The sequence below is a fragment of the Falco punctatus genome, assembly GCF_963210335.1.
Source record: "Falco punctatus genome assembly, chromosome: 3".
Lineage (NCBI taxonomy): Eukaryota > Metazoa > Chordata > Aves > Falconiformes > Falconidae > Falco > Falco punctatus.
This window is the reverse complement of record NC_137582.1, coordinates 83,206,749-83,233,847: the sequence shown is the minus strand read 5'-3', so window position 1 is coordinate 83,233,847 and position 27,099 is coordinate 83,206,749. Positions and strand designations below refer to the sequence as shown.

The 27,099-nt window shown below is 38.0% G+C and overlaps 1 protein-coding gene across 2 annotated transcripts in view; it reads left to right on the top strand.

Annotated features, from left to right (window-relative positions):
- ATPSCKMT (ATP synthase c subunit lysine N-methyltransferase) overlaps positions 1 to 21,600 on the top strand; it is a 107,101-nt gene extending 85,501 nt beyond the window's left edge. The window contains exons 5-6 of one of the 2 annotated variants that reach the window (XM_080382068.1): positions 10,994 to 11,126; positions 14,579 to 21,600. In XM_080382068.1, coding sequence (XP_080238194.1) covers positions 10,994 to 11,122 — 129 coding nt within the window. In that variant the 3' untranslated portion in view covers positions 11,123 to 11,126; positions 14,579 to 21,600. Of the gene's footprint in view, positions 1 to 10,993; positions 12,576 to 14,578 lie in introns of those variants that run through there. The other variant, XM_080382067.1, reaches the window with a different exon arrangement.
- Positions 21,601 to 27,099: the final 5,499 nt, after the last annotated feature.

Below are 27,099 nucleotides of genomic sequence, written 5' to 3'. Positions count from 1 at the left end.
GGATACATAGGATTCCCATCCATTTAATTTAAATGCAGTGAATGTTCTCAGGCCCTCCAGAAAGTCCTTTAGAAATGGATAACTATGACATTACTGTTATTATATTTGTCAAAAAAGCAAATCTTTCCTTGCAAGTATGTGCACATGACTATTCCTTGTTTCATATCTGAAAGTGCAAGTTAAATAAGCTCAAATCTATGTTTTTTTGCATGCCCTCTTTTAAATTAGAGTAGGGGAAAAATCAATAGACTTGGCAATTCCTGAGATCTTCATTCTCTAAGTGTACTTCCACTCATCAGGAAACAATGCTTGTTGCGATCTGAGGATAAATATGTGTGCATGACTGGTGCAAGCGAACTCCTTATTAGAATATTGACAGCAAATCACTGACCTGCTGAACGATTAACAAAGGCAGTCTCAGTTTGAAGGGGTAGTGTCAAAAAGGAGAGGAGTCCAACAGTAGGGGTAAGAGCATAGTCTTTTCACTAGGGACAGATGGAGAAAGTTTCTTGGCAGCCAATATAAAAATACAGTCTTTCTGCCTAAACAAAAGATATTCCTATCTAAATGCACGGTAAACAAATAGCATTTGCTCAAGACAGGTCTTTGTAGCTCCATCTCCTCTCTTTTAATTCCTTTTTGAACCCTGATTTTTGCTCTTGAACACTTGTTGTGTTTAATCAATTTTTTTATTTTACAGCTTGTCATTTTGCCCCCTTTAAAGAAATTGTACTGAATTTAGACTACAGAGTAAACAGTATGTAATCATAATGTGATTTGATTATCTGTATCACTGTATTGTAAAGCTGCTTCAAAGAATATCTCTGTCTAATGAAATTTCAGTCAAACCTCTGACTGAAGTTTACTGTTTTGCCTAAGAATATTCCTGAATCAAGTTTATATGCAAGACACAATCAGTTTTTCCTTTTAACTCTAATATATGACATAGTCTGCGAGTTGCTCTTCACATTCTCAGGTACACCTTAGCAAAACTGTAAGATTTCATTTGTAGTTAACTCCCTCATCAAAATCCTTATTTGTTTTGATGGCATGGAAATCTAAAATTTTGGAGCAGCTGCTGCTTTTTGATTTCAGAGCTCACCAAACCTGCAAGCATACCTATTTCACTGAGGTTCCTGACTTGTTGATGTTTGTTACCCATCATAAACGCTTCACCATCTGAGGCAAGGATTTCTTTTTGTTGCCTTTGTATCGTGTCTGTCAGAGTGAGGTAATGTGATTGTTAATTATTGTTAATGGTGAACAACAATCATCAAATAATTTATGGTAATATCAGATTCCAGCAGCAGTGGTTGCTTATGATTAGCACTCTGGAATGTAAAATTATTACATTTCTGATCTGTGTGATCATTGCTGGTTTCTCATGCTAACCTCCAGCACAGCAATGAGGTGCTCTGTTCCTCAGCACATCTGCTTCAGCTGCATTACATGTACCACCTTTGTGCTTTGTACTTCTTGTTGTAAGAGTAGGATTGTATAGGATGACATGACAGGTCTTTTTTGGTTTTGATATTACCTTTTCTTAAAATTTTGAATCACCTCTTGAAGCTTTTAATGTGTTAAAGTGATTTATTCTGTTCAATTTTCTATTTATCATTTCTTGAAAATCTTGGGTACTTCTACTATAATAGTCTTTTCCCAGGTAGAAATCATCAAAACAATGTCAAAAAGTAACTACAAACAGAAACTGTGCTGAAAACTTCCAGGTGAATGGATGCTACCAGATAATTCTTTGGCACAAAGCAGGTAGCCCTGCAGTAACATGTCAGATGATACGCTGCACATCTCTGATAATAGCATTTGCTCTTGCAATTACTTCTGAAAGCATTAATGTGAGGAGTGTGTTTTATATCCAGCTGCAAGTATTGTATGGTAGAAACTGAAGACGCATGAAGGGAAAAGAAGGATGTTTTGCATGTATATTGAATTACATTCACAGAATGCATGTTAAGGTTTGCAGCAGGTCAGAAATGTTCTGGGATTTCCTTACTGCTTTGAAGGAAAAGGGCAGGAAAAGGTCAGATAGCAGTTCTAGGTGATGTGGGTATGTGGATAACCATTTCAGAACAGCAACCTCCCAACCTGTGAAATCATGGCACAAAGCATAGTGAGACACTGCACTGCACCTTGCTGCAGAATAGAGGCATGAAATGTTTCTATCATTCATGCTTGTGCAATACAAAGTGTAAAAATTGTGATCAAACAGCTAGGTTTGGAGAAAGAATAATTGAAATGTATGATGTTGAGTCAGTATCATAGCCATCAAAATGAAAATGACAATCAGTAAACTATTCAAAGGAAAAAATTGTATGTACCATGTGTATTATATTCACATTCAAGTGACAGATGTGACAGGTTGCAGTGCAGGGAAAAAAGATCAGCTCAGATATTTCATATTTGTACTGACTCATAGACTGACACGTTCAGACAACTTTATATAAGGACTACATTTGTGAAAGCTGTCTGTAAACCAGGTGTCATTTCCCAGGACTAGAATAGTGTTTCCAGACCTGCAATGGATTCTTTTCCTTTCACCTTTTCCATATTTTTCCTGTGTTGACTAATGCAACATGATATCTGCTTGGCCAGAAAAGGCCATATTGCCTCTGTTCTCAGAATCTTTTTCCACTCTTCTTGCTTATTTTGACTCAGTGTTTCTTTTGAGGTTGCTACCACAGTCTCTGCAAAAGAGGTAGCCAAAAATTCCAGTTCTTAGGTAGTTTATGTTTTTTAAATGTTTTTTTTAGCTCAGTTATCCTCTGAGGTTAATTATTCCTGATGCATCTCAATTTGTACATTTGCTGAAAGTAATCACGGCTGTGCTGAATTCATATAAACCAGTATCTTTATTGTGCCACTGTTTACCTTTTTTTTTTTTTTTTTTTTTTTTGCATCTGAATTACTGCATTTAGCATTACATTTGAAGTCAGGCTCTGATGAAATTCATGAGTAACTATAAAAGTAAATGGTCTTTTAGAAGCATGCACTGAAAAGCAATGACTATCAGAAAACTGCTTTCATCAATTAGTGTTTGTAGATTGATGAGCAGCCTGAATAAATTCTCTCCTGCTCTCACAGCTTTTTTTTTTTTTTTTTCTTATTCTGATTTTTAGCTTACCTCTTTCATAATATTTAAAGAATGATAATTCTAAGCTGGAATTGAGGCTTCTTAATCTTAGACGCCTTCTGTTACTTACAAATTTATAATAGCCTTAGCTTTGGTCAGTGAATAAGTTTCTGGAAGTTCTGATGTTTGTAAAGGAAAAAAAATCTCTAAACTTGTACTTGAAATCTGCTGATCTAAAATAAACTGTGTGATTATCTCCTTTGAAATTTTCTTCTGAGATCTCAAAGTTCCATTTGTGGTTTCAGAAAGGCCAAGTATATAGGGAAAAGGGACATGAGAGTAATAGGAAATATGATTTTTGCTTTTCAGGACAGTTTGTGGATTTTTTTAAGACATTTTATTTCCTGATACTCAGGTTTTGCTATTTACATTTTAAAATGTTTCATCTGTCTTAAGAGAAAAGCAGACTTTATTTGTAAATCTTTCACAATGGCATTGAATTCTAATTATATGCTATTTATTCTTAATATAATAGGTGGACATTCTGGGGGGGAAGTCATTTTGACGGCAAGACTTCCAGCAGACTTCTACGCGCTCCTGTATCAGCTTTAGAGTCCTGAAAGCAAATCAGTACGTTTCTGCCCTACTGGCAGTTTATAACAGATACCAGTTTACAGCACATAAGTGGCAGAACTTCAGAACTTACTTTCAAAAAAAAAGAAAGCAAGCAATCTGAGACACGAAACTCTGTAAAAAAAAGAAGAATGTGCAGTTAGGTTACTGATTTAATACTAGTACTCTAGTGTGCTGTGTTACATGAACAAATTGAGTTACAGGACTCAAATTAGTCAATAGCCAGCTTTCACAGCAACTGCTGATTTTTCTGTTTTTACAGATATATACTTTTTAAAAGGACAGAATGTCTAGAAAAGTTTTCATTACCCCAAAGTTCTCTTTCTTAGAGGTATACCTAATTGTCTTAAGTGTATGTTCAGCTTTCCTGAGAGCTCCGGGAGAAGATAATGTAATACAGAGTTCTTCTAGGCAATGTAAGAAACAACGGTCTCAATCAGACTCTTAAGACAGTTTATCATAAGGACACTGACTGTCAGCAGTGACAGCAGGATTTCCTGAACCAAAGCCTCTTTTGGACTTGCAAGTTGATTCTTTCTGGGCCATCTGGAAACAAACCTGAGCAATATGTCACCTTGGTGAGCCCAGATATTGCCTGGGCCCTGAGATGTCTGGGTTTGCCACAGGACTGTTGCCAGCCAACTGTTAAACAGGCACAGAGACAAAACTTTCTTCTTACCCCATGGCTGTCATCACTCTTTTCTGTCTTTTTTTGAAACTTTTGGTTTTGAATGAGTCTTGCCAAGAACTGCCAACCTTATGCCAGCACTCCCAAGATCGCTGGAGATTCATTTGCCCTCTCTCTGAAACATTGGTAATATGAAGTTGTAGGTTAGGTGCTGAGTAGTGAAAATAGCAGCCAATTGACCTGTCGGTATGAGGGTGCTTCTCCTGGCTAATTATAATTGGTGTAGATGTCTGAAATGGTTCATTTTTCTCCACCTTTTTTGTTCTCTGGTCATAAGAATGTCGGGTATCAGGATTATCAAAGGTAAAAACATTTACTTTGGAAAATAAGATTCTGCTTTGGCATCTTTTGCTCAATTGAGTTCCTTACACCCAGATTTTCATCAGAGCTGTGGTGCCAATCTGGAGTAAACTTGACATAATTTCACTAAACTGGCAGAGCCACTGCTGACAAACAGACTATTAATTTGGTTTGAATTTTTCCCTTATTTGCCTCCATCCCTTGTGGCTCTTTGGAGAGAAAAGGTGACTTTTGGTTTTTTTTAAAGCAGACTGTGATTGGCAGGGTTTTACCCACAGGGATACAGATGATACTGATACCTTGCCAAAAGCAATACTTTTATGAGGCACCCAGCTTCAGAGCATTCAGGGTCTGAACACTTCCAATCTACCCCTCAAAGTGGGTTTCAATACAGCGTGCGCTCCTTTGCCAGTTGGGTAGTTATTTACGAGCATTGTTATGCTGTGCATACAGCCTGCTGTCTTGAAGTTGTTCTGAGAATTGTGCCGATGACCTACATTGGAAGGCAACATTTAATTCCAGATTTTTAAACGAGGCATGCAATTTATAAAATTTCTAAATAAAATTATATTCTGGATCAATGTGAACAAGGACATCAGTAAAGCTCCCATTTATCTCTTCCAACACGTCCAAAAATGAGTGAGAATTAAAGGTTCAAAAGCCTGAGATTTATTATTTTCCATGCCAATTGAAGGCTGTCTTCATGTTCAGTGTACAAAAGGCCATTTGGTTGTTACTGAAATTGCTGACTAAAATACCCAGAGCTGACACATTTGTCAGAAGACTGACAAGCATCTGATTCAATAAAGGTTTCCAGCCTTTTGTTTGACATTTTGGTGCTTGGTTATCATTGTGAGGGAGATTGTTAGTGAATTATTTTCATCCTGTATCTCATGCAGATATAACTTATTTTATAGTTCTGCCATCCCTAAAACCTAAAGCAATATTTTCTTCCTTTCCCCATGCACTTAGGTGAACTTTGTTTTCAGCAATACTACTGTTTTGAGAGAAAATATTTTTTAAAATCTGTCACCATCATCACTGCAGGCAGATGAGAGCTAAATCTGTGGGTCATTTCCCAGCATTTAATTTTTTTAATACCTTCATGTGATGGCACAAGTACTTCATAATTCCCACAGAATGCCCATGACAACTAAAAAGAAGTGTAAACCTCATGCAAATAGTTTTCTCCTGTGGCAGGAAACTAATCTTTGAAGTCCAACTTGTATGGACAGATTTTAATATATTAGCTAAGTAAACTTTTGTGAAGTGGTCTAATCCTTGATGCAATACAGCAAGTATGCTGGGGATTGTAACAGGCTATCTTTGTATTTTCCTTTTAAAAGATCAGGTATGGATGAAAAGTATTATTGCAAAGTGTTCTGAACTGTGTTAAATTAAGCCAGAAACGTGGCTTCCAGTTGTTGTACTGATCTGTGCATTATTTGTTGGCCATCTTTTACTGTATGAAGAATGCAGGAAAGGTAGCATGGAAAGCATCTCTCTACAATCATGCAGCATGGACAACCTCAATAGTAGAAATCAGTATTCTGCCTCTGAGGGATACTAGTCAGTTTTGACTTTGAACTACAATCAAGTACCTTCAAGTGTGACTACAGTTGAGTGTAGTAGGAGACTTTATCTTTTGGAGAGTGAGATTAAACTTTCTAATAGACTAATAAGACATTAGGTCAAAATCATCCCGAATCTCCTTGCCCATTAGTGATGTGTTTCCGTGTCCTACTTCCCATGACCACAAAGACTAATAAGGAAACAGAAGGACGGTCATATTTCTATATATTCAACTGCTGCTACTTTTCCTCATGATCACAGCCACTTCTCAGAGAAAAAAGCAAGGAGTCTATGGGCTACAGGTGTCTGGAGGCTTTGGGTAAGAATGTAAACTTTTGTTTTCTTTCAGTTTGCCCAGGTAACTACCAGGACCATCTGCTTACTGTGAATAAAAGACCCATTGGTGGCATCTGCTCCTGCGTTCTGAGGAACATGTCATATCAGTCCGGTCCTAGTTCAAATCAGCTTTCACAGTTAAGTGCAACACTGGGTTGCCTCTTCTAAACATTATACATCCTAGCTACATTTGCTTAATTGCATGAGGGATATGCATTCCTAGGTGGAAGATTTATTCTTTAGAATCACCAGGTTTAAGGTAAGGATTTATGGTGTTATTTTTTACATGGAAAAGGCACTCTGATGTTGTAGTATGCCTTTGTCTCCAGATACCTGTCCACTTTTGTCGTTTCATCTGTTTGCAAAACCCCTGGTTTCCAGTGCTAGCCTCCCCTTGGGTTCCATGTTAAGGAAAGCAGAAGTCAGAGATTTCCTCACTCAAGGTCTTTTTTGGCAGTATCCCCACCTAAGCCTTTGTTACCTTGCCAACATCACTGAGAGCCTCTCAGAGAGCTGTCACCCAGTTCTCCCTTTACTCCTACTGTCACCACCTCCTGGTTTACTTGTTAATTTCCTCTTCATTTGATGACAGACTAGCTCATGTAGGAAGTGTTGCTCTCCACTCTCACTAAAGAGAAAAGAAAGATGGTAATCCATCCTTGGCTAAAGGAGACAGAACTGTGGAATCTGTAAATTTAAGAAGGTCACTAGCTTTTTGCTGACAGCCATTCAAGACAAGACTGATCTGACACTTGCTGAACTTAACATAATTTCTCTGTCTCCAGATAAGAGTGACATACGGAGAAGTTATGAACCCCAGTGAATCAGGACCGTTCCATTCAATGTTCAGGACCTATTTAATTTTGAGTTTTTTCAACATACTGTCTGTCATAGCTGCACTTTGTTTCATCTGAGGTTAGCTGTTATGGCACCTAGATTTTTGTTCAAAGAATAGGTTCTTTATTGTCTACAGAATACACGCAGTTCTTGGACACCCAACACTTCAAAGGAGGGTCTTCAAAATTTGGACACAGCCATCTAACATGTTTTACACTTGCCTGAGATAGTACTGGGTATTGTGGCAAAGAAGGCCTTTCTGCCTTACTCTAGTTTCATTCCTCTATCCCCATTTTGCCTCAAGATAGAGTGGAATTTTAAGATGTTTCAGGGTTACTATGCCTTCAGATTCCAGGCTGAGTGTGGCTAAGGACCATCCGTTCTTCAGGCAGGCATCATCACTATCAAACAGAACAGTTCTCACAGTAATGTACTCTTTGGATAGTTCAAGCCAGCCTCTGTAAGCAGGTGACCTTTCCAGCATCTCCTACAGTCCTGCTTTGATGTGACAGACCCCCCACAGACCTCTTGCTTGTGTGAACCATTTCAGCAACCAGAAGGATGACACTTGTTCTGAGGAGAATGAAAACCCCACAGGAACTTGCGATTTCAGAGCCTGTAGAACATTTTGGATCTACTTCTGATGTTGTCATGTTTAACGGTGACAATGCTGTTATGTTCTATGCTAAGAAAGTAGTACAAGATTTCTGCTCTTCTTCTCTTCTTCAGGTGCAGGAGAACACTCTTTGGTGAAACAGAAAATTCACCCAGATTAGTTACCTGGGACAGGGAACCCTTCTGTGATAAATACCAAAAAATTTCAAATTCTTAATTCACACCGTGTCAAAAGTACATCTCACCTGTATTTCTGACACCAAGCCTGTTTCTTTCCTCCTCCTTTGCCTGTCCAGAAGTAACCTTAGAGCCTTCCCCCCAGTCTGGATCTATTCACTCAACTTCAGGTGAGGTATCCTTCTGCAAGCACCTTTACCTCATGACAGGAATGTTGACTATCTCTCATCAGTAGCACACCCCTGCTGTTCCTAGGCAAGTGGAGTTTACTGGCAAAATACAAAGTCTCATATTCCTCTGAATTTATTTTCTCAATTCAAGAATGAGTATCTTCTAGAGAAAATATTTGCTATCACTGAAGGAGTCATCTTTCTGCTTGGCTAGAGTTTCTCTGGCTTTCCTTTTAAACCATCACCCTCCAGGGCGTGTGTAATCTTTGCGTTCTCTCACCAAGCACTCCTGAACTCCTGTGAACTTTGGGTAATATGTTTCCATTCTGGAAGGATCTCAAAGGAAATTGAGGACTCTCTATTTTATTTTTTTTTTGAAGGCCAGATTTTTGAATCTTGATGGTTCGTTCATGGCTGCATTGCATATCTGAAAGGGTAAATTCTGGTAGCTGGTATTTTGGCTTGCAAAAGGGGAGGATGTTACCTGTATACTTCTGCCACCCCTAAAACCCTTATTTCAGAGTTAATGCATTCCTACATACCTCAGCAAATTTCTTGCCTAAGTAGTTCCCAAGTGTCACCTCAAGACAATTTTCTTGGCTAAATTCAATTCCTGTAAGACTGAAGCCACACCTCATACCTTTGGTTTTAAGAGAACTCCTATGCTTAACAACACTCACTCTTTCAGCTATTGGAAGATCTATTTGATCTAATTGCTGCAAGTCCAAAGGAAAATCCATTTTCACATAGTCAAACCATTTCCTACCTTGACAATACAGTCCATTAGAGCTCAAGCTATGTGTTGGACCTCACTAAAAAAATGTTTTCTATTCCAGCACCCGCTTAGTACAGCTTTGAAGCTGAATCCCAGTCTTTGAAGTTTTGCATTACTGCAGAGATATTCACTGTGGCCATGCCTTGGTAGGATGATCCTTCAGTTACTGCCTAAATGAAGGATGTCGGGACCCTGATAACTGAGCCTGGAGTTCTTCTGAAGTAACATTTCTGTGGAAGTAGATGTGGGCAGTCCCTGGAGGAAAGATGCAAGTTACATCCTAGTAACTGCAGTTTGCACATAAACGGAACATGTATGTGTAAATGTTTTGAATAACTCTAGTTACTGGTAAATAACTTATTTTTTCAAATATGGACAGTATCAAGGAATTTGAACAACATAATGTGTGTATGCCTAGAGAGTGTTGCAAAAATTCCTAGTGCTACAGCTTCTGGATGCTGCTCAGGAGAGACATTTTGCATGTGCTTTGTGCTTTGTGATATTCAGTCACAACTGCAGGAGTGAGGAGAAGGCAGATATATTCCTCTGGCATTTTCTAATGGAGTTCTGCTTATAGTTTCGTGAGTCACAGGGGTCTTTTGTATTTTTAAAAGAGTGAGAGAAGTACTTATCCCCCTTTCTGTCTCCACTCCTGATGGGCAGTTTCCCTGTAGTACTTTCTCCCTGGATGGGTGCCTTGGCTGCTCTCTGCATTTCTTCAGTCGCCCCAGAAAGGGGCCAGGTCTGATGAGGCAGTGTGATTTCGAAAATCAAAGTTCCACTAGTAGCAACTGGAAAGTTTAAAAAAAGTTTCAGAGAAAGTCTGAAAATTTCGAAGTTGTTTCAAGGTTAGTTAATAATATAATTTGTACCTCAGAAAACTGTATTATAAAAGTTAAATGAATACGAGTTTTATTTTGCTATAATTTATGAAGGTCTCTGGTTTCCAGGGCTCTATGACATGTTTTTTATTCCTAATCATTGTCATACAGTATCAAAATGTCTTACAATTTTTATGACTACATATACACATTTAGAAAAATGTCTAGAGGCTATAATTTGTGGGAGAATTAAAACATATTGTATTGCAGCCTTACTTTAGTCATCCTCTTGCTGACCAGACTACAAAATTAAAGTTGGAATAAGAATTAATTTTGATTTAAATCTTTATGTTGACCTTTGAGTCCACTTGAGTCAGAGATGGATGAAACTTTCAGTGTGTGTTTTGAACTATGAGTGTGTGGGAAAATGTGTCTGGGAAGCTGTCAGAGAGGACCTTGCTACCCAGTCAGTTTCCCCAGGAGCTGTAACAAGTCCCAGCAAACAGGAAATAGTGGGAGAAAATGAAGATTTGAATAAAACCAGTGTCTTTAATATGAACATTTCCTGCTTCAGGAAATGTTGGAAGATATAGGCTTGTCTTATTTTGAACATACCATAGACTGGTAGCTGTCAAGAATCCCCTTAAGACAGCGCTGATAAGGGTAAGTATAGTTAACCTAGATCTTGTTGAGACTGTAACGTGAGAGAGGATCTGTAGGAAATGCTATTTACTGAACTTGAAACAGTAGTCTGGTTTTGTGATGGAGTTCATTTTATACACTCAGTCCTTAAGGGGTCACTTAGCTTTGTCTACTACCTCTATTTGCTGTTGTTATAGACACCGCTGACTTTTACTTATAGCGTGTCTGAATGAAAACCTATTTAAAAACAAAAGCTTGAAGCAGGCACTTCTTATATTTATGCCCATCTGTTCAGCTGACCTGATGTCCTTTAAGAAGTGTGATTTTACTGTGTTTCAGACGTATTTCCTAGCCAAGACTGACTTCAGAGAAGTCTGCAAAACACAAGCAACAGAAGCTTCCAGAAAAACCTTCTGTGTGAAAACAGCACCAGCCTGGGACCATGACACAACGAATTGTGTCTGTTAGTGGGGTATGACTGTGCCAAAAGATATTGTCTTTTTAATGTCTTCTTTCTATGGTCTTACCTCTGAGCTTGGGTGGAGTTCTTGATGAGCCCAAGATAGAACAATGCTGTCCTCCTTTGTAGACACTGGAAGTTTTGCTAATGACTATTCCTGTTCTTGGAGTTCAGAATGTAGTTTTTCTGTACGTTCTGTCCTACTGAGAAGAAAATAGTTTCTCTTTCCTCTTTCTTGTTCTTGGTAGGGAAAGGGTTGCTTTTGTCTTGGAAATGGTTAGCATCTACCCTCAAGCATCTAAGCCTCAACCCAGTTTCCTTTTCCATCACCTCTGAGATGGGGTTTTTGTGCCTGTGGAAGATGATGGAGCTACCTTCAGCTCAAATATTAATTTTTTGTTGTTTTTTCTTTTGTTTTCCAACATAACCCCTTCTCAGGATGTGTGTTGGAGCTTTTCTTATGGCAAAGAACTTGGCCTCTTGTGACATCTGACTCTTTGTAGCTGATACAGTGGCAAGTGGTCTTTCTTGTCTGGAATTAACCTGGATTCTAGCTCCCTATAAATTCTCTACTCAGAACTTGGTTGTGTCTGCCACTCATTTAGTCTCTTTTTAATTTTGTGTTTATGTTAACAATTAGGAAAAGAAAAAAAAAAACAAAACTCCAAACCGGTTGGCTTGAATCCAATCCTCATATTTCAAGGAATAATCTGCAAAATTTCAGGTTTGGCTTTTCCAGAACTCTGGAAGCAGATTTTGGGGATTTGGATCTGATATATAAATTTATTGATACTAAATTGTCTATCGAAAAGTCTAACCCTGAGGTTGCATCTTCTCTCTGATGAAGAAATGCACCAGAAATAGGAACACTGTGATAATATTGTACAATGCTTGGTCTTGTCTTCTCACTGCAATTTCAGTCTGCTGACCCAAATGCTAAGCAACCCACTAAATGATGTCAGTCACAATACTGCCATCCTGCAATAAGACAAAATTAATTTCTTTCATTTGCTCTGCTGTATGTCGAATGGTTGACACCAGTTATTTTTCTTTCTTTCTCCATCATTTTCTGGCTTTCTCTGGTGTTACAAAAGACAAATTTGCATAGTTAGTGGACAACAACAGATTTGTGAATCTGCCCATGCTTCACATTATTAGCAAGAAATTTCGTTTTGCACGTATTCTAGAATGTCTTGGCCAGAAAACAATGTTTTGTTGGAATTGTATGTGAATGAATAATAGCTGAGACATATGCGCTTATATTGACTGTTTCTTTCTTAGCCCTGTCTCTGATTGTACTTCTGGTAGTAACACTACTCCTGCTGCTATTCTGTTCTGCTAGTTGAACAATTCTCATAGGGTTAGGTCTTGCCATTGTTTCACCTTTACTTAGTTTTACTTGAAAAAAAATATTGTTGTGCCTTTTGAGTACAAAACATGAATGACAGGATTTGAACTTAATATGTTTTGAGTCGGTGTGTGGACTACTATGTGAGGATAGTGACATAATTTTTTTTATTTAGGTATACTTTTTAAAACTTCTGTTTATATAAATATTAAAGGAATACTTTCACTGTAATAATCAAACTTGAAAGACATGATATGCTAATTTTATTGATGTAGTAATTTAAAAAGTAACTTCAGTATCATGCTTGAAACTTTCTGTATCCATGTTATGCTAATCAAGGATGTTAGTGCACCTCATTTGGAGAGTGTGAGCTTCTCACCAATTGGTTTTTGTGGTATAAGCCTGCACTAATTTATTGAGCAAATGCATTGTAACCTCTCTGAAGGTTTTGTTGGTAGGCCGTTTGTGCTTCATGTCTTTTGGTGTCTTTGTAGAATTAGTGGATCACATGTATTTTCTATGGAAAACACTATTTTATATTGTGGTTTCACATACTTTTCTACAGACGTATATCTGTATCCCTTATCCTTGTAAAATCTAGCATTTCTGGTTTGAGATTGTGACTTTTACCAGACTACTGTAAGATATGAAATCATGTCATAAGCAATCACTTAAGGATATAAAATAGTTGATATTAACATTATGAGTTTCATTTGGAAAACAGTCATATTCTCCATTTTTATAACTACAGCTTTATGGGCAAGATGATTCCAGGTGAGACTTTGTGTAGTGACATAGTGTGAGTACAAGATTCCTCATTTAGACATTTCACATCCTGTCTAGATAGGCATAACATGAAGTTAAATACCTGAGTGTTAATATTCTGTGTGCCTCCACATAACTGTGGACACCTGTAACATATGAGCGCCAAAGCAAAGCTTAAAAAATATCTCCAGTTCTTTTTATCCCTCATTAAAAAGGCTGGAAGCCAATGTTCTCTCTCTTTTTGCAAAATACAAACTGTGCAAGTGAATTTATATTCTGGGCAAGAAATACCTCTTACCACATGAACTTCCAGAATAACTTCCAGCCTCAGCAAAATGGATATAGAATATTTATTTCCCTATAATAGTAATAACATTTATAAAGTTTATAAATACTTACAATCTTTAACATGCTGAAGATAGTTCTTGATATATCCTTTGGGAAATCCATACAAAATACTTGTTTCTGTCTGCCAAGTCGTAGCAAAGGTGCACACTTTTTTCGCTCCCTCACTGTAGCTGGTATTTGGCAGTTGGAAATTTTTTTTGGTAACAGTATGAAAAAAACTGTTATGCACATCTTAAGCTAGTGCAATGGCATCCTGAATTTGGGGTTTATTCACATGTGTTAATTAGAAAGGCCAAATTCAGTTCATTTATTCGGGAGTCGCTGACAAGAAGACGTGGCACCAACTGGCAAGTTTAATGTTGGAAAGAGAAATGGATGCACTGGGCTTATGGTTATATGGTTACACACATGTGGTACAGGAAAACCTGGGTTCTGTTTTTTTCTCCAATCAGTATAAGGTTTTTAAAGAGTAGCGAACTGAATTGATCCATAAGCATAATCAGCAACACTCATTAGTGACTGCTAACTGACCTGAATTGTAACTGTTAGAGGCATATGCATAGAGGTTCAGATGTCTGCAAAGCTCACCGGTGACAAAAGGATCTAAGATATTTTCAGTGCCTAGGAGAGCACTGAGGCATCTAGTTCCCCTCCAGATATCTAGGCTGGAAATTCCTGTGGAAATGTTACCCACTGATTTTGGTGAGACTTTTCATGCACTGAAGGGACTGTGCTAACGAAGTGGAAAGGAGAAATAAAATATCCATAACAGTGTGTTCCTCGACTGCCTTCTGCTTAATGCAAACAATTAAGCAGCTTTAATTTTCAATAACTGTTGTGATCTGTCTGTGTCTCACTTGCATGTATTAGGGATGTTAGTCTGGATGGTTCTGATAACATAATATCTAGTTTAAACGTTTACTTGAACTTCAAGTCAAATGTTAATTGGTGTTTGAATACTTTAGGTTTAATTATTTGGTCTGCCACACCTCTTTCAAAACAGGTGCTGCACTAAGGAATGCAACTCTTTCCTGTTGCTCAACTAGGCACAAGAGATGCTTGGATTTTTAAAGGAAAGCCTTTATTTGATGGAATTCTGTCTCCCTTTGCAAGCCTGAATTTTATGCTTCTTAAAGAGCATGAAAACTAGACAAAAGTTTGAGGTTTGTGGGGTTTGAGTTTTATTGTTTGTTTTTTATTTTTTTATAATGTAATACAAAAGGGTAAATGCATAATGCTCGGAAGGGAGCATTGTACGTATAATGCAACTCAAATGGTGTTGACATTCAGCATTAGTTCATAGTTTCAGTACTGAATCTTCTGAGTTCTAGAAATACATATGTGTGCATTTAGTGGCATGCCTATGCAGGAAAACTTGCAGAACTAGGTTCTCTGACATTACAAGAATCTCAAGACATGAGTCAGATAAAATTGTACATTTCCAGACAATGTTAATGAAAATGTTAAATAATGCACACATATCATTGCATAGAATACTTAGAATAGGTTTTGTGAAATTTATTTTCAGTTTTGTAATATACCCACTCCTATTTTTGAAAATTGTAATTTAAAATGTATAATTCAGTAATGCTTATAGGAGTTATTATCCTGAATTAATACTTTGGCATTTTAGAATGTTCTTTGTAAAACTTTAATGCCTTTGTTTTTATTAAAGTAATTTCAGAAGAAAATTTGTCTTGTTCTTTGAGAGATCTTCATATCTCCTAACTCAAAGAAGTAAATGAATGATGCAAAAAGTTGTGATATTTTACTTTTCCCTGTGAAAAATTATATGATTATTTAAGTTGTTGTATGACAATGCCCTACCAGTTTGAAAAGTCTTAGCACTTTTACAACAGGGTTTGTTGTATGAATCTGGGGTGGTAGGGGATGACTACCAGTATGTACTGCATTTATTACTGTAAATTTAATTTCTACTTGACAGCTCTTAGAACTTAACTCTCATTTACCCTAGTAGAAGTAAGGAGTCACTTTACTGACAGTGGTATGAAGATGTCTTCAGTTTAATTGCTGAAATGTTTTTAAGCTGATGTTGGAGGAAAGCCATCCCAGTTAAATCAGCACAGCTCTTAGTTATAAACAAAAGCCCAGTTTTAAGTATGGGCAGAAATGGAACCGACTCCTGCTGATTGTATTTAAACTACTGAAAACCCCTGTGCAAAGTATTATTGCAGTTTTGACTGGCTCATTTTAAATTTCAATGAACTATAGATTTGAAATAGAATTAATTAAAACAAAAAGGCCAACTAATTAAAGCATCAAAGGCCAACCACTTCCTGGGTTGTAGCACAAATACAGCCAGCAGCTCCAGGGAAGTGATCTTTTCCCCTCTGTGGCACTTGTGAGACTGCATCTGGAATATGGTGTCCAGTTTTTGTTTCCCAATATAAGGTACTAACATATGGGAATGAGTCCATTGAAGAGCCATCAGGATGTCCAGGGAAGTGGAGCACATGATATATGAGGAGAGGACGGGGTGTCTTTAGCCTGAAAAATGGAAGATTCAGGAGAGATCTTACTGATTTCTACAGCTGCCTGATTGGAAGATGCAGAGAAGATGGAGTCAGCTTCCCCTTGGCTATGTGCAGTGGTAAGATGATATGCAAAGGTCAAAAGTTGAAACATGGGAAACTCTAATTAGGTAAAGATATAATATTTTACCATGAGGGTGATCAAATACAGGAACAGGTTTCCTGGAAGACTGTAAAATATTGTGGAGGTTTTCAAGGCTTGATAGGACACAGCCCAAGCAAATTCATCTAATGAGACCTGCTTTGAGCAAGTGTTTGGACTAGCTACCTCAAGCCTACATTATTCTGCATTTTTATGAAAACAGAACTATCTTAAAACCATTGCAAGTTTTTGTGCAGATGGGGCCTTTACTGATCTTTTCTCCCCAGATTTATCAAGCTGGAAGATAATAAGAAAGTGCTTGCAGGCTAGCTAGCAAGAATGGAGACTTGGAGGGCTTTCTGTCCACTGGAATGTCATACTCCAACAGCGTTCTTCATTTGGTGGCTGTGACTGCATGACCTTCCCAAGCTGGATGAAAGCAAACAGGGAGCTGTGCAGCAGGGAAATAATTTAGAAAAAAAAATAGAGTATGGAGTTTCCCAACCTCATTAACATAGCCTGTGTAATTCCTATGAAAAGATGAGTAAGGCCTGGAGACAAAGAGTAAATTGCAGGTATGTGAATTTTCCTTATGATGTGTGATTGGTACAGTGTTGTATCAATGTCAAAAATGTTTGACCTGCTTGTAGATCATGTCAGCTTGGAAGGCACATAAGCAGTAAGAACAGGGGTGTTAATTCAGGCTGCCAGTGAAGGCTATCATCCCTCTTGCTGCATTTGCATGTCATATCTAGGATCCCAGTTCTAGGATGAAGTTGATTAAAGCATAATTAGTAAGTAGTTTTGTGTTCCTGAAGGTATATTTCTAAACCTATATGGTGACTCTGGGACCTCTCAGCCTTTCTGGGATCTACAGGAGATTGTATGATTTGGAGTCTGACTTGTGGTGTCCTACCTCCTGTGGCTTCAGGCTGCCAGGCTGAGGCAGATTACTGTGCCTGGGGGAGTCCCCTTCCTCTCTGTGTTTCTGCTACTGCTAAGAGCAAGCCTGACCAGACTGTTCCACCAACATTGACTGGGCCCACTTCTGGTCTGTCTTCCACTGGTCCTCACTGAGGTAACACTGTGTTGCTCCACAGCATGGGATCTCAGACTATCAGGGAAAATACCATGTTTGCTCCTGGCTTTCTCTGGCATCTGAGTAGCCCCTTCTATTCCATGCACTGCTCCCAGTCAATTTGACCTAAAAGCTCCTTGGCAATATTTGTATCATTCCCTGGGACAGGTATGATGTGGTTCATTGTAAGGAGTTTTTGGCCTTGTCCCAGCTCTATACCATCCTGAAGTTTCACCATCAAGAGGAATGAGCCCACCGTTCCCTTTTCTCATTTTTGGTCTTGTTTGGATGAGATGTCCTCTATAGAAAAGAGGAAATTGGCATATCCCACGTAGTTTTTGTTGCAGTACTACTATCACTTTTATGTGGACACTGTCTCAGTCCTGTCCTCAATATCCTGGTCAGGTTCCTTGAGCTTTGGATTTCACTCTTCTCCAAGCACTCACAAGAATTTCTAGTTTATATTCTTTTGTTGAATGAACAACACTTGTTCACAGATTTCTTTCCTGAGGGTGTCTAGATCACTGTAGATGGTCCCTCAGCCTCATCCTATAGAATCAAATAGTCATGCAGGCAGACATACCATTTATCTGTGACCTGTGACTCCTGGCCTATCAAGGAGGATATCACTGATCATTTACCAGAAAGAAGGTCCTTCATTCCGGTTTTTTTGAGATACATCTGAGTAAGCATTTTCTTATTTGAACTGTTAACTGTGCACAGAAGTACATTACATGTTATTTCACTTGTCACTTCTGTGGAGGTGGGGTGTATTGACTTATTATCAATAAATATGCACAAGTACATGCATGAAAAAGCTTTGAAAATATTGGAGTTTCACTTAATTAATAGTTCAATATATTTTGATCATCAACTGTGTTTTGACGATATTTTATGCTGGGTTTTTTTTCCTGATGTCTTCCTGAGACCCAGGGCCAACTTTGGTTGAGATAAAATGGCATTTAATTAAAAATGACCTGTGAGACTTTTCATTCTTGCAGAATTTTCTGGGAGTCGGTTTCCTGTTTTCACATCAGGACAGAGGTAAGCATTTCTGCTCTAATAAGAGGAATGATATTGTAACCAAGAAGAATGAAAATAAATGGGTGATAATAGAATACGCTTGAGTTTGCGGAGTAAATTAAACCTTTGTAATATTGCTGACCTTTATCTCATTGTAACAAAGGTAGAAAGCAGCAAGTACTACATGACTCACTTCACCTCCCAGAGCATGCCTGTGTTTTTCACCATGCCTGCTTTCCGAAGGGGAGAGGAAACATTAACGCTTTACAGCACAAGCATTCCACCTGATCCTGAAGCAGCGTGCAGGGCAGGCAGCCCCTGCCTTGCAACTGGTGTTGCTTCACATAGGTCGTGTTCATTTCATTGATTAGGCGACTAATTGAACAATAAGTTCTGATCAGAGCAGGAAAAAGTGCTGCTGGCAATGATGAACCTGAAAGAACACAGGGAACCTTTGTCAAGAGTTTCTTCCTGCGCCCAAGGTTTGAGCAGCAGAAGAGGTGCTTAGACAGATGTCAGAGGGTTTTTTATTTTAAAATCAGTCTCTTTTTACTCCTCTCAATTTCTTTGTTGGACCAGTCCATTGTAATGAAGCAACAGATCTAATTCATCTTTCTTAAATCAACAGATTTATTCCTGTACTCCTGAAAGAGGCTTTCAGTTTTCTTCATGCTTAGATTTGTATTATTTCCCCAGCAGTGCACAATTTCACTACCATCAGTAGCAGGAGATGTGACAGTAGAAACCTAAGGCAGTAAAAGCTTAAAAGAAGGAAAGGAAATGTCAGTAATGCTGTTGGTAGTGTCCTGGAAATGTCTACTTTCTCTTTCCTGTGCAAAATGTGTTCAGACAAATGCTCCTGAAACCCAGTGTTTCACAGGATGTGTTCAGCTGGTACTGGAAGAGAGTTGCTTTTCTTACCAGGCCAGAAGAACTGCAATCACTGTGTCCTATGCCTTTGTTAGCAACAGTTCAACTGATTTAAATAGTAAAATATCGGAACTTTGTTTTCCTGATCATCTTTTGTTTCTTTCTTTGTTTCTTACAGTTTATTTTCCTAAAGAATAGAAGAGAGCTCTTTTCATTCTTTTCTTTTTTTCCTGAAAGGTGAAGACAACCAGTGAATTAGGAATAAGGATTGTGCTTTTTTTTGACTACTGAGTCAAAGGCTCCCTCTTGCAGGCTTTGCACTAAAGTCCAAGTATTGTCTAATCACAGCCCAGTTCCTGAGCCAGGTTCAGTGACTTGGCTCTGAGATGTCATCAGGTTTAAGTTGAGCTATCCAGAGCTGTGGCTGCTTCCAGATCTGTATATCTGCATTATGTCTAGATGAAATTTTGTAGTACCTTATGTAACAGGTGCTAGAAGTTCTCTCTAATACCTTGCTGAAAATCTCTGGATAAACTAATAAGATACACTCACTGTTTTTGAGAAAAAGGCTGAAATACTTTCCCAAAAAGTTTCTAAGCATTTCAGATTCAAACAAATTTGAGATTAGACATCTGCCAGGTGTTTGAAGCTGTGATCACAGTTAAGTTTTAGCACCTACTTATGATTGAACTCTTGGTTTTCTTTCCTGAAGAACTGCCCCGAGGCACTTTTACTGAAAGACTTAATTAATAGGTTTACTTTGTATTATATTGTCTGACTAAGCAGAGAGTGAAGTAAAAAAAGTTTGCCAGTTTAGCAACTCCATGAAGTAATACAGCTTTTAAAGGTCTGTCTGGACCTTTAAAGTAAGGGAAAAATGCTTCTCTCCTCCTCCCACCATGAAGTTACTTTGCTATGGAGGTACAAATGTCTTTTACAAAGGGAAATTGGAACAGTATCTAAGAGAGGGAATCTCTGTGCGATGGCACCTTTGATTTTTGCCCTTTGGGTATTCTCAAAACTCTTCATTTCATGATGAAGAAACTTACTGAATGTATAAATTGGGAGGGATACTGTAAGGTACCTCAACTTCAGAGTCAAATAATGTTCTTTTATCATACTTCTAAATTACTAATGGTTTTATCCTACAGACATTAGACCATACAGATTACTTGTATGGAGTTCTGCTAGCTCTTCGTGAAGTGCTGAAAAGGGAAAAATTACTTATGCATGTATATGGGCAAAGGTGGATCCAAATTAATGCTGAATCATTTTAATAGAAAATGTATGTGTTTAGGTTGTGTTGGTATGGTATAATACATTCAATATTTTAAATACATTTACTTTTTTCTACTTTTGTTTTACCTACACAGTCTTACAGCAGAGCGCATTTAGGAAAATAATAACTTCCACAGTAGGTAGAAAAAGGTCTGGTTAGTTCAAGATGCTATTTTGTTTTAGAACAAATATTGGATGCTTAATGAGAAAGATAAAAACTAGGCAAGTATGGAGTAGCATCTTCTCTTAGATATTGGCCATTAGGTACAGAAATATATTTTTCATCTTCTATTTTGTGCTCTGAAAGAGGACACAGATGATGATAAACAGTCTTTTGACTGAATATATAGGCAATTTTTTTCTTCTGTCCTCTGCTTGATTTTCTTCTGAACAACTGTTATGTGTCCTTCATCTTCCTGGGAAAGTTGTTATCTTTCTTAGTCATTCTTTGGGAAGTCTGAATTTTGTGCTTGGAGCAATTTCAGGATTACTTCAATTTCCTCTAGTCTTGTATTTGAAAACTGTGGGTGACAATTAAATGTACAGTAAGAAAGCAACAGAACAATTGGTGAGAATTTAAAAATAAACCAGTTCTTCATGCAGATAAATATGTTGTGCTTGAGTGGTTTTTTGTACAATGTTATCACCATGGTACTAAAGACCAAATATCTAATCCGCAGCAGAACTCGTTATTTCTGCCACTGTGCTAAAGGCATGAGCAATAAACCCCTGGCAAATTGTCAATTCGGTACCTATGCTTTCCAGAGATCATATGTTGGAAACATGTCTGTCTGTATTTATCATCAGGAAAGAGGAGAAGGAACCATTTCTTCATCCTTTGGGACCATTTCCTGCTCAGCCACTGAAAATCACCCCTTTACTCATATTCTGCTAACACAGAGAGCACATCAGTAGTATCTGGTAAGATAACTAGATTTTTTTTCCCTGAGTGCAGCAAGTATTGACCTTGGCTTTTTCTTTGCTTTTCAGAAATTCATGCCTCTCAGGAGAATGGGCCACTGTCAGTTATGGTAGGGAAAAAAAAATCTAAGGCTGAAATGTTCAAAAATAGCATATTTTGTTAGAAAAATAAGGGGGAAATTAAATCAAACAGAAGAGGTCTAAAAGTGAAGACTTTCAGGCAGGTCGGGAAGAAATACACATTGGTCAGAGTTGCGGCTATGGCCCCAGTATTGCACAGCCCCAGCTTCTATTCTCAGAAACCCTCTCCCAGCTGTCTTAAAGCCTACTCTGGTATATTCTTAGTTTATTTCAGTGTGACCTGATGTGAATATGTATTTTTCTGTGCCCTATACTGAATTTTGGGCAAGAAAATTTAGGTCTATTGTAAAAATGACTACCTTGTGGCAGTTGTGAAAGTATTCAGTGAAATATCCCACATCATAAGAGTGGTGAAGGCTTCTTTATTTCCTCAGCTGAAACTAATACCGCTACTGCCTACTTGCTGTCATATAGCATAGTGTGCTGTTGTATACATGATCTGTAAGACGAAGTTCATGACGCACTACAAAATTGCTCAGTTTTCCTCACTTTTTGTTTTGAAATTGGTTTTTTTTTGTTCAATGAAATTGAAATTTGAAATTTCTCAGGAAAGAGGTTGTGAAGCTTCTTCATTCATAACACTGTATTTCACTCAAGTGCCAATGATCCTTGATATCAAAGGGTAATGTTTTGTGTGTTACACAGCCACAGTTGACATCAGTTCTTCAGCACATGAAAGAAAAAGGAGAAAGGATAATATGGTATGTTTAATTTTCTCCCTGAAATTACTGTTGTGGATTTTTGAGGTCTGGAGGTCAATGACAATTGGAAGCAGCTGTTGTATGACATGTACATGGATATGTACATAATTACCCCTGAAATCTAGAGTGCTGTCTTGTCTCACCTACCGGTCAGGGGTATTTTTGTGATGGTATATTGTTTTGTTGGTAAATAGCAACCACTGATATTCTCCAAACTTCCCACTTGGAAGAACTAGCTCAACTTACCTCTGGGTATGTATTGTTAAGCAGCATTTGAAAGCTGCTTTTGAAAGTGGTTCTTGAACATTATCAGTAGCAAATGGGCATAACACAAGAAGACACCTTTCTGAAGAACAGGTGGTAGCTGTTTTATTCTGAACACCCTAAGGAGCTGTTGAATGATTTTATTACTCATTTTAATGATAAAACATAAATTCTTGCATGTTTGTGACAATAATCGTCCAGCAGTATGTATTTCTCTACTGAAAATGTGTGTTTCAGAGGAACAATGTAAGATGACTCCCTTTTTTGAGTTGTCTGTACAATGCTGAAAATCACACCCTATGTTCATCAGTGCCCCAAACCTGTGCAAGTGAAATTTTATTGCTACTGGAATCAAAGGCAAAAAAACCCTCCTGCTAATGTTGCTGGGCCAGGGTTTGAGCAGTCCTAACCGTGTTACAGAGAGCCACAGGAATGTTCTCTTCTGAAACATCTGACAGAGATAGAGAGCTGTGGCAGAAAGGGAACAAATGGGGAATTCTATCCAAAAGCAGCAGAGAATTCAGAGTCTTTGTAATCAGTGGAGCCACAGAAAACTTAGAAGACGGGGCATCCGCTGCTTGCTTTGGAAAAATAGGAGCTCAGAGTTATTAAGACCTGTTTATGACTGCATAACTTTCTTGTATCAGCTTCAGCCTAACTGGCAACAGAAATCTAGACTGAAGTGGGCAGCCTGAGGTCTTCATTTGTTTTGTTGTAATCTAGTTAGAAAAAAAACTGTGGCACCACTCTGATGCTCTTCTAACAACTCATATGCTTCCGAGTATCTGCTTAGATACCGAGGACAAGACTGTGCTTCTCTAACTTAAGATGCCTGGGTGAGCTAGTTGCGCAGTCTGCTTTATCATCCATGGAGAGAAGAATGCAGTGGCAGGGTGTGACTCATGGTCAGGTGTGTTTCCTAGGATGAGATAAACTGTACTTTAATGTGCCTGCTTCTGCTTATTGACTACAAAATTGCTCCAGGCAGATAGCTCAGATGTAGTTTTCTGCTCAGTAGACTTCCAAAGGTGAATGAGAACAAGCTGAATCATTAAGACCGACTTAGATCCATTTCTAAATGCTTACTGTGACCTTGTATTTCTGTTTTACCCTCATTCTTGCTGATTAGACCAATATATTACAGCAGAGCATGGGTGCTTTACATGCCAATTTTGGAAACAGGCTGAAATGCAATATAAATCTTGCATGTTTTTGTATTATAGCGGTTTTCTCTTTCCACTGTGGTTTGGATAAAACAGAAACTAACATGACTTTTAATATTTCAGTTTCCACTTACACTGTTGTAATACTCTAAATGCTTCTAAGATTAGCATAGTAAGGATGCTTATACTGAGGATTACCATCCCAGGAATTGCACTGCATGACTGGATATAAATCATTACTACATAGCAATATCTTAAGATCCTTCTGAGTTCATTCATTCCTACAACCCAGCTTGCTGACATCTTTGAGTTTAGTAACAAGAGATGTTCTGTTGCATTATTCAGATGATTAATGAAAATCTCTTGCAGTACTGAGTAGACTAGTGTGGAGCCCTGGTAACTACACAGCAGTCCTGGGTATTAGTTTTGCAACTTTTGTAGCTTTTGACCTTAGTTGCCGTGCATCCTTATGAAAAAGCCACATGAGATCATGCCAAAATCTGTATAATTTATAAATTTTACTGTCTTTCCATTATTCACAGGGCATATGATTCTGCCAAAGATGCACATTACCTTGATTTGATGTGTTCCTTATTAGTAAGGAACCTGTTCTTAGCTATTGTTTATTTTTTTGGCTATCTTTGCACTTACAATATGTTTTATATTAATTCTCTCTAGAACTGATCTTAATGGAAAGTTCCCAGAGTTTTACTTCTACCCTTTTTAAAGATATGGCCTATGTTTTTTTCCTAGTCATTTGCTATTCTGTTTTCCCTGGAGGTCCTTTCATTGTTGTACTTCAGCCTTCAGCCAGGTTTTTAAGTACTTTTGCATTAAATTAATCCAGATTGGGTAGGTTAAGAATATTTAATTTGTCTGAACTATTTCTTCTCTCTTTCATGCTGAACTCGCATGCTATTAATATAATCTTAACTAAAATCTGGTGCTTACCATAGTTAATGTCTTTTTTTTCCTTTACGCTTCGCTAAATTTTTTTTCCAGCGTCATATGTCAGTAGTGTTCTGTCTTCAGTAATGGATCCATGTCATAATTCTTTTTTTGTTACTACTAATAAAGTTTTTTTCATGTTAGCCTTGGTATCCTCTGTTAGTTGCATCATATTTTGTGTCTTGGTCTGTATATTTTTTTTCTTATATATTTGTGCTATTCTTTCATACTTATTCATAGTGATATGACTTGGTTTTTTACTTTTCCTGTGCTTCCTTTTCATGTTTAATGTCAATAATTCACTGAGTCACAGAGGTTTGCTTTCTTTATTTTGGCTGTTTTGTTTTGCCTTTATTCTTTTTTTCCCTGCTAAACACTGTAAATTTCATTGTTTTGTGTTTGCTGTCACCCAGATTGCTTTCCCAGCCAGTTTTTCCCTCTTGACTAGAAGCAAATCTGTAAGAGTTTTCTAGGTGTTTTTTTCCTGTTTCCATATTTTAACAAACTCAGAATTTCTCGGGCACTTAGCGTTCTGCTGTATTCCTTTTCCAACTAATTAAAAAATTTCCCATTTCCACCAAATCAAGTATTTTGCTCACCAGAGGCCTGCTGTTGGTTTTCCTCTCTAATCATCACTCAGAAAGTTTCAGAGCTTAATAGTCCAGACTTGAATGCAAGTTTATACATTCCTGATGTACCTGAAAATGTATTCTCCCTTGTTCCTCTTCATACTTTTCCTGAACACACTGGAGAAATAAGGACGAAAAGTAACAGTGAAAGTTTCTTCTCTCAGGGAAAAAAAAATAAACTGTATGAATACAGAAAGAAGAAATTATAATGTAGCAGTTTGGTAGACATATTCTGGAGATTTTAAGAGATTAAAACCTGAGCAGATGGTGGTGGTGTCCTTTGCAGCAGAAGTAAATGCCATATTGGGGTATGTGAACAGGAGCACAGCTCCAAGACACGTGAATTAATCTCTTCTCGTCTAAATAAAGCTGGTCAGGGCTCTACTGGGGTAGTGCACTCATGTTTGGGTAAACCTCAACCTCTACTGGAAAAAGCCCAAGGAATAAATGAGAATCAGAGGTCTCAAAACACAGTCTACCATAAGACTCAAGAAACAGGGATGTTTAGTGAAAAGAAAACTGAAAAAGTTGTGGCCTTCAAGAATAGGAAAGGTGCTGCAAAGAAGAAGGGACTAAACTGTTTACTGTGACAGGGGAGGGTAGCAATGGGACCGCATTTCAGTAAGGAAAATTCATTAGATGTTCAGATAGCTCCGCAGTCTCTCTAGACAATCTCCTCCACTGCTTCAGTGTCCCTCTGTCACTGTGTATCTTTAAAAACAGGCCCATCAAATTCTCCTCTATTTTTTATGACAGAGGAATGGACTAAGTGATTTACTGAAATTCTTTTTGGCTCTAATTTTCTGTTATTGTAGGAAAGCTAATCTAATTTTTCTGCTGCAAAATCAGTCTACAGAAATTGTGAATAGAAACTTTGAGTTGTGTGATGTATTTTCTGCTTTGTACTCTTCATGCAACACTGCAATCCTGAGCCAGTTGTGCCCATCTGCATCTCCTGTAACACTCCTCTGGCTGCTGTAAGCAGTGTCACATGACCTGACAGATACTTCTGCTGGGGTGACCCGTGTATCCCATAATAGCTAGTCTGAAGCTGTAAAGGAGTAAAGATTTGAGAAAGGACAGGGGAGGGGAAGCTGACCAGAAAAGAGCAGAAGGCTTGTGAAATGTTTATACCCGTGAACTTGACAGATTTGCTTTGGTTTTCACAAACCTCTTACATGAGACGTTTTTTTCAGGTCTGCTGAGCAGGAGGCAATGGAAAGGACATATAAGTCCTCTTCCAGCCTTCCCTGTGCTATAGGCTGATTATACAATGATATGTTCTGGATATTTTAATGAAAATTTGCATGGTCTCTGCAATATTTTTAATCATGGCAAAATGACTATAGGAAGGGTTTTTTTCATTTCACTCTTTTCAGAACTTAGACTTAATTATAGACTTTGCATTTGCAAGAGGCTTAAATTAGCACAAAGGGGAAAAAGCAGTTAGGCCACAGCTTTGCCCCTCTGACCTGGCCAGCACAGGAGGCACAGCATTCTGTTCTCTTGAAAACATGGTAACGGTATGCTGTCCCATTCCATCTTTGCCAAGGAACTTTCCTTGGAGCTCAGTATCTTAATTTCAGGTTCAGCATAGACCTGTGGCTATGTCTGCGTCAACTTTCTTAAAATTCAGGTTATCACATTAATCAAGTTTGATCAAACCTGAGTGATTTGGGATTCACTCTGAAATATCTTAATACCTTCTGTGCTTTTAGTGATTGACACTGCTGACTTAGCAACTAGCCCAACACATCTTCAATTAAAAACCTGGTATGCTTCTGTCTGTTTCAAATAACAGAACTCAATAAGTAAGGTTAAAACTGAGAAGGAAAGAACTGGCATATGGAAGCCCTGTCACTTGTGTAAAACAC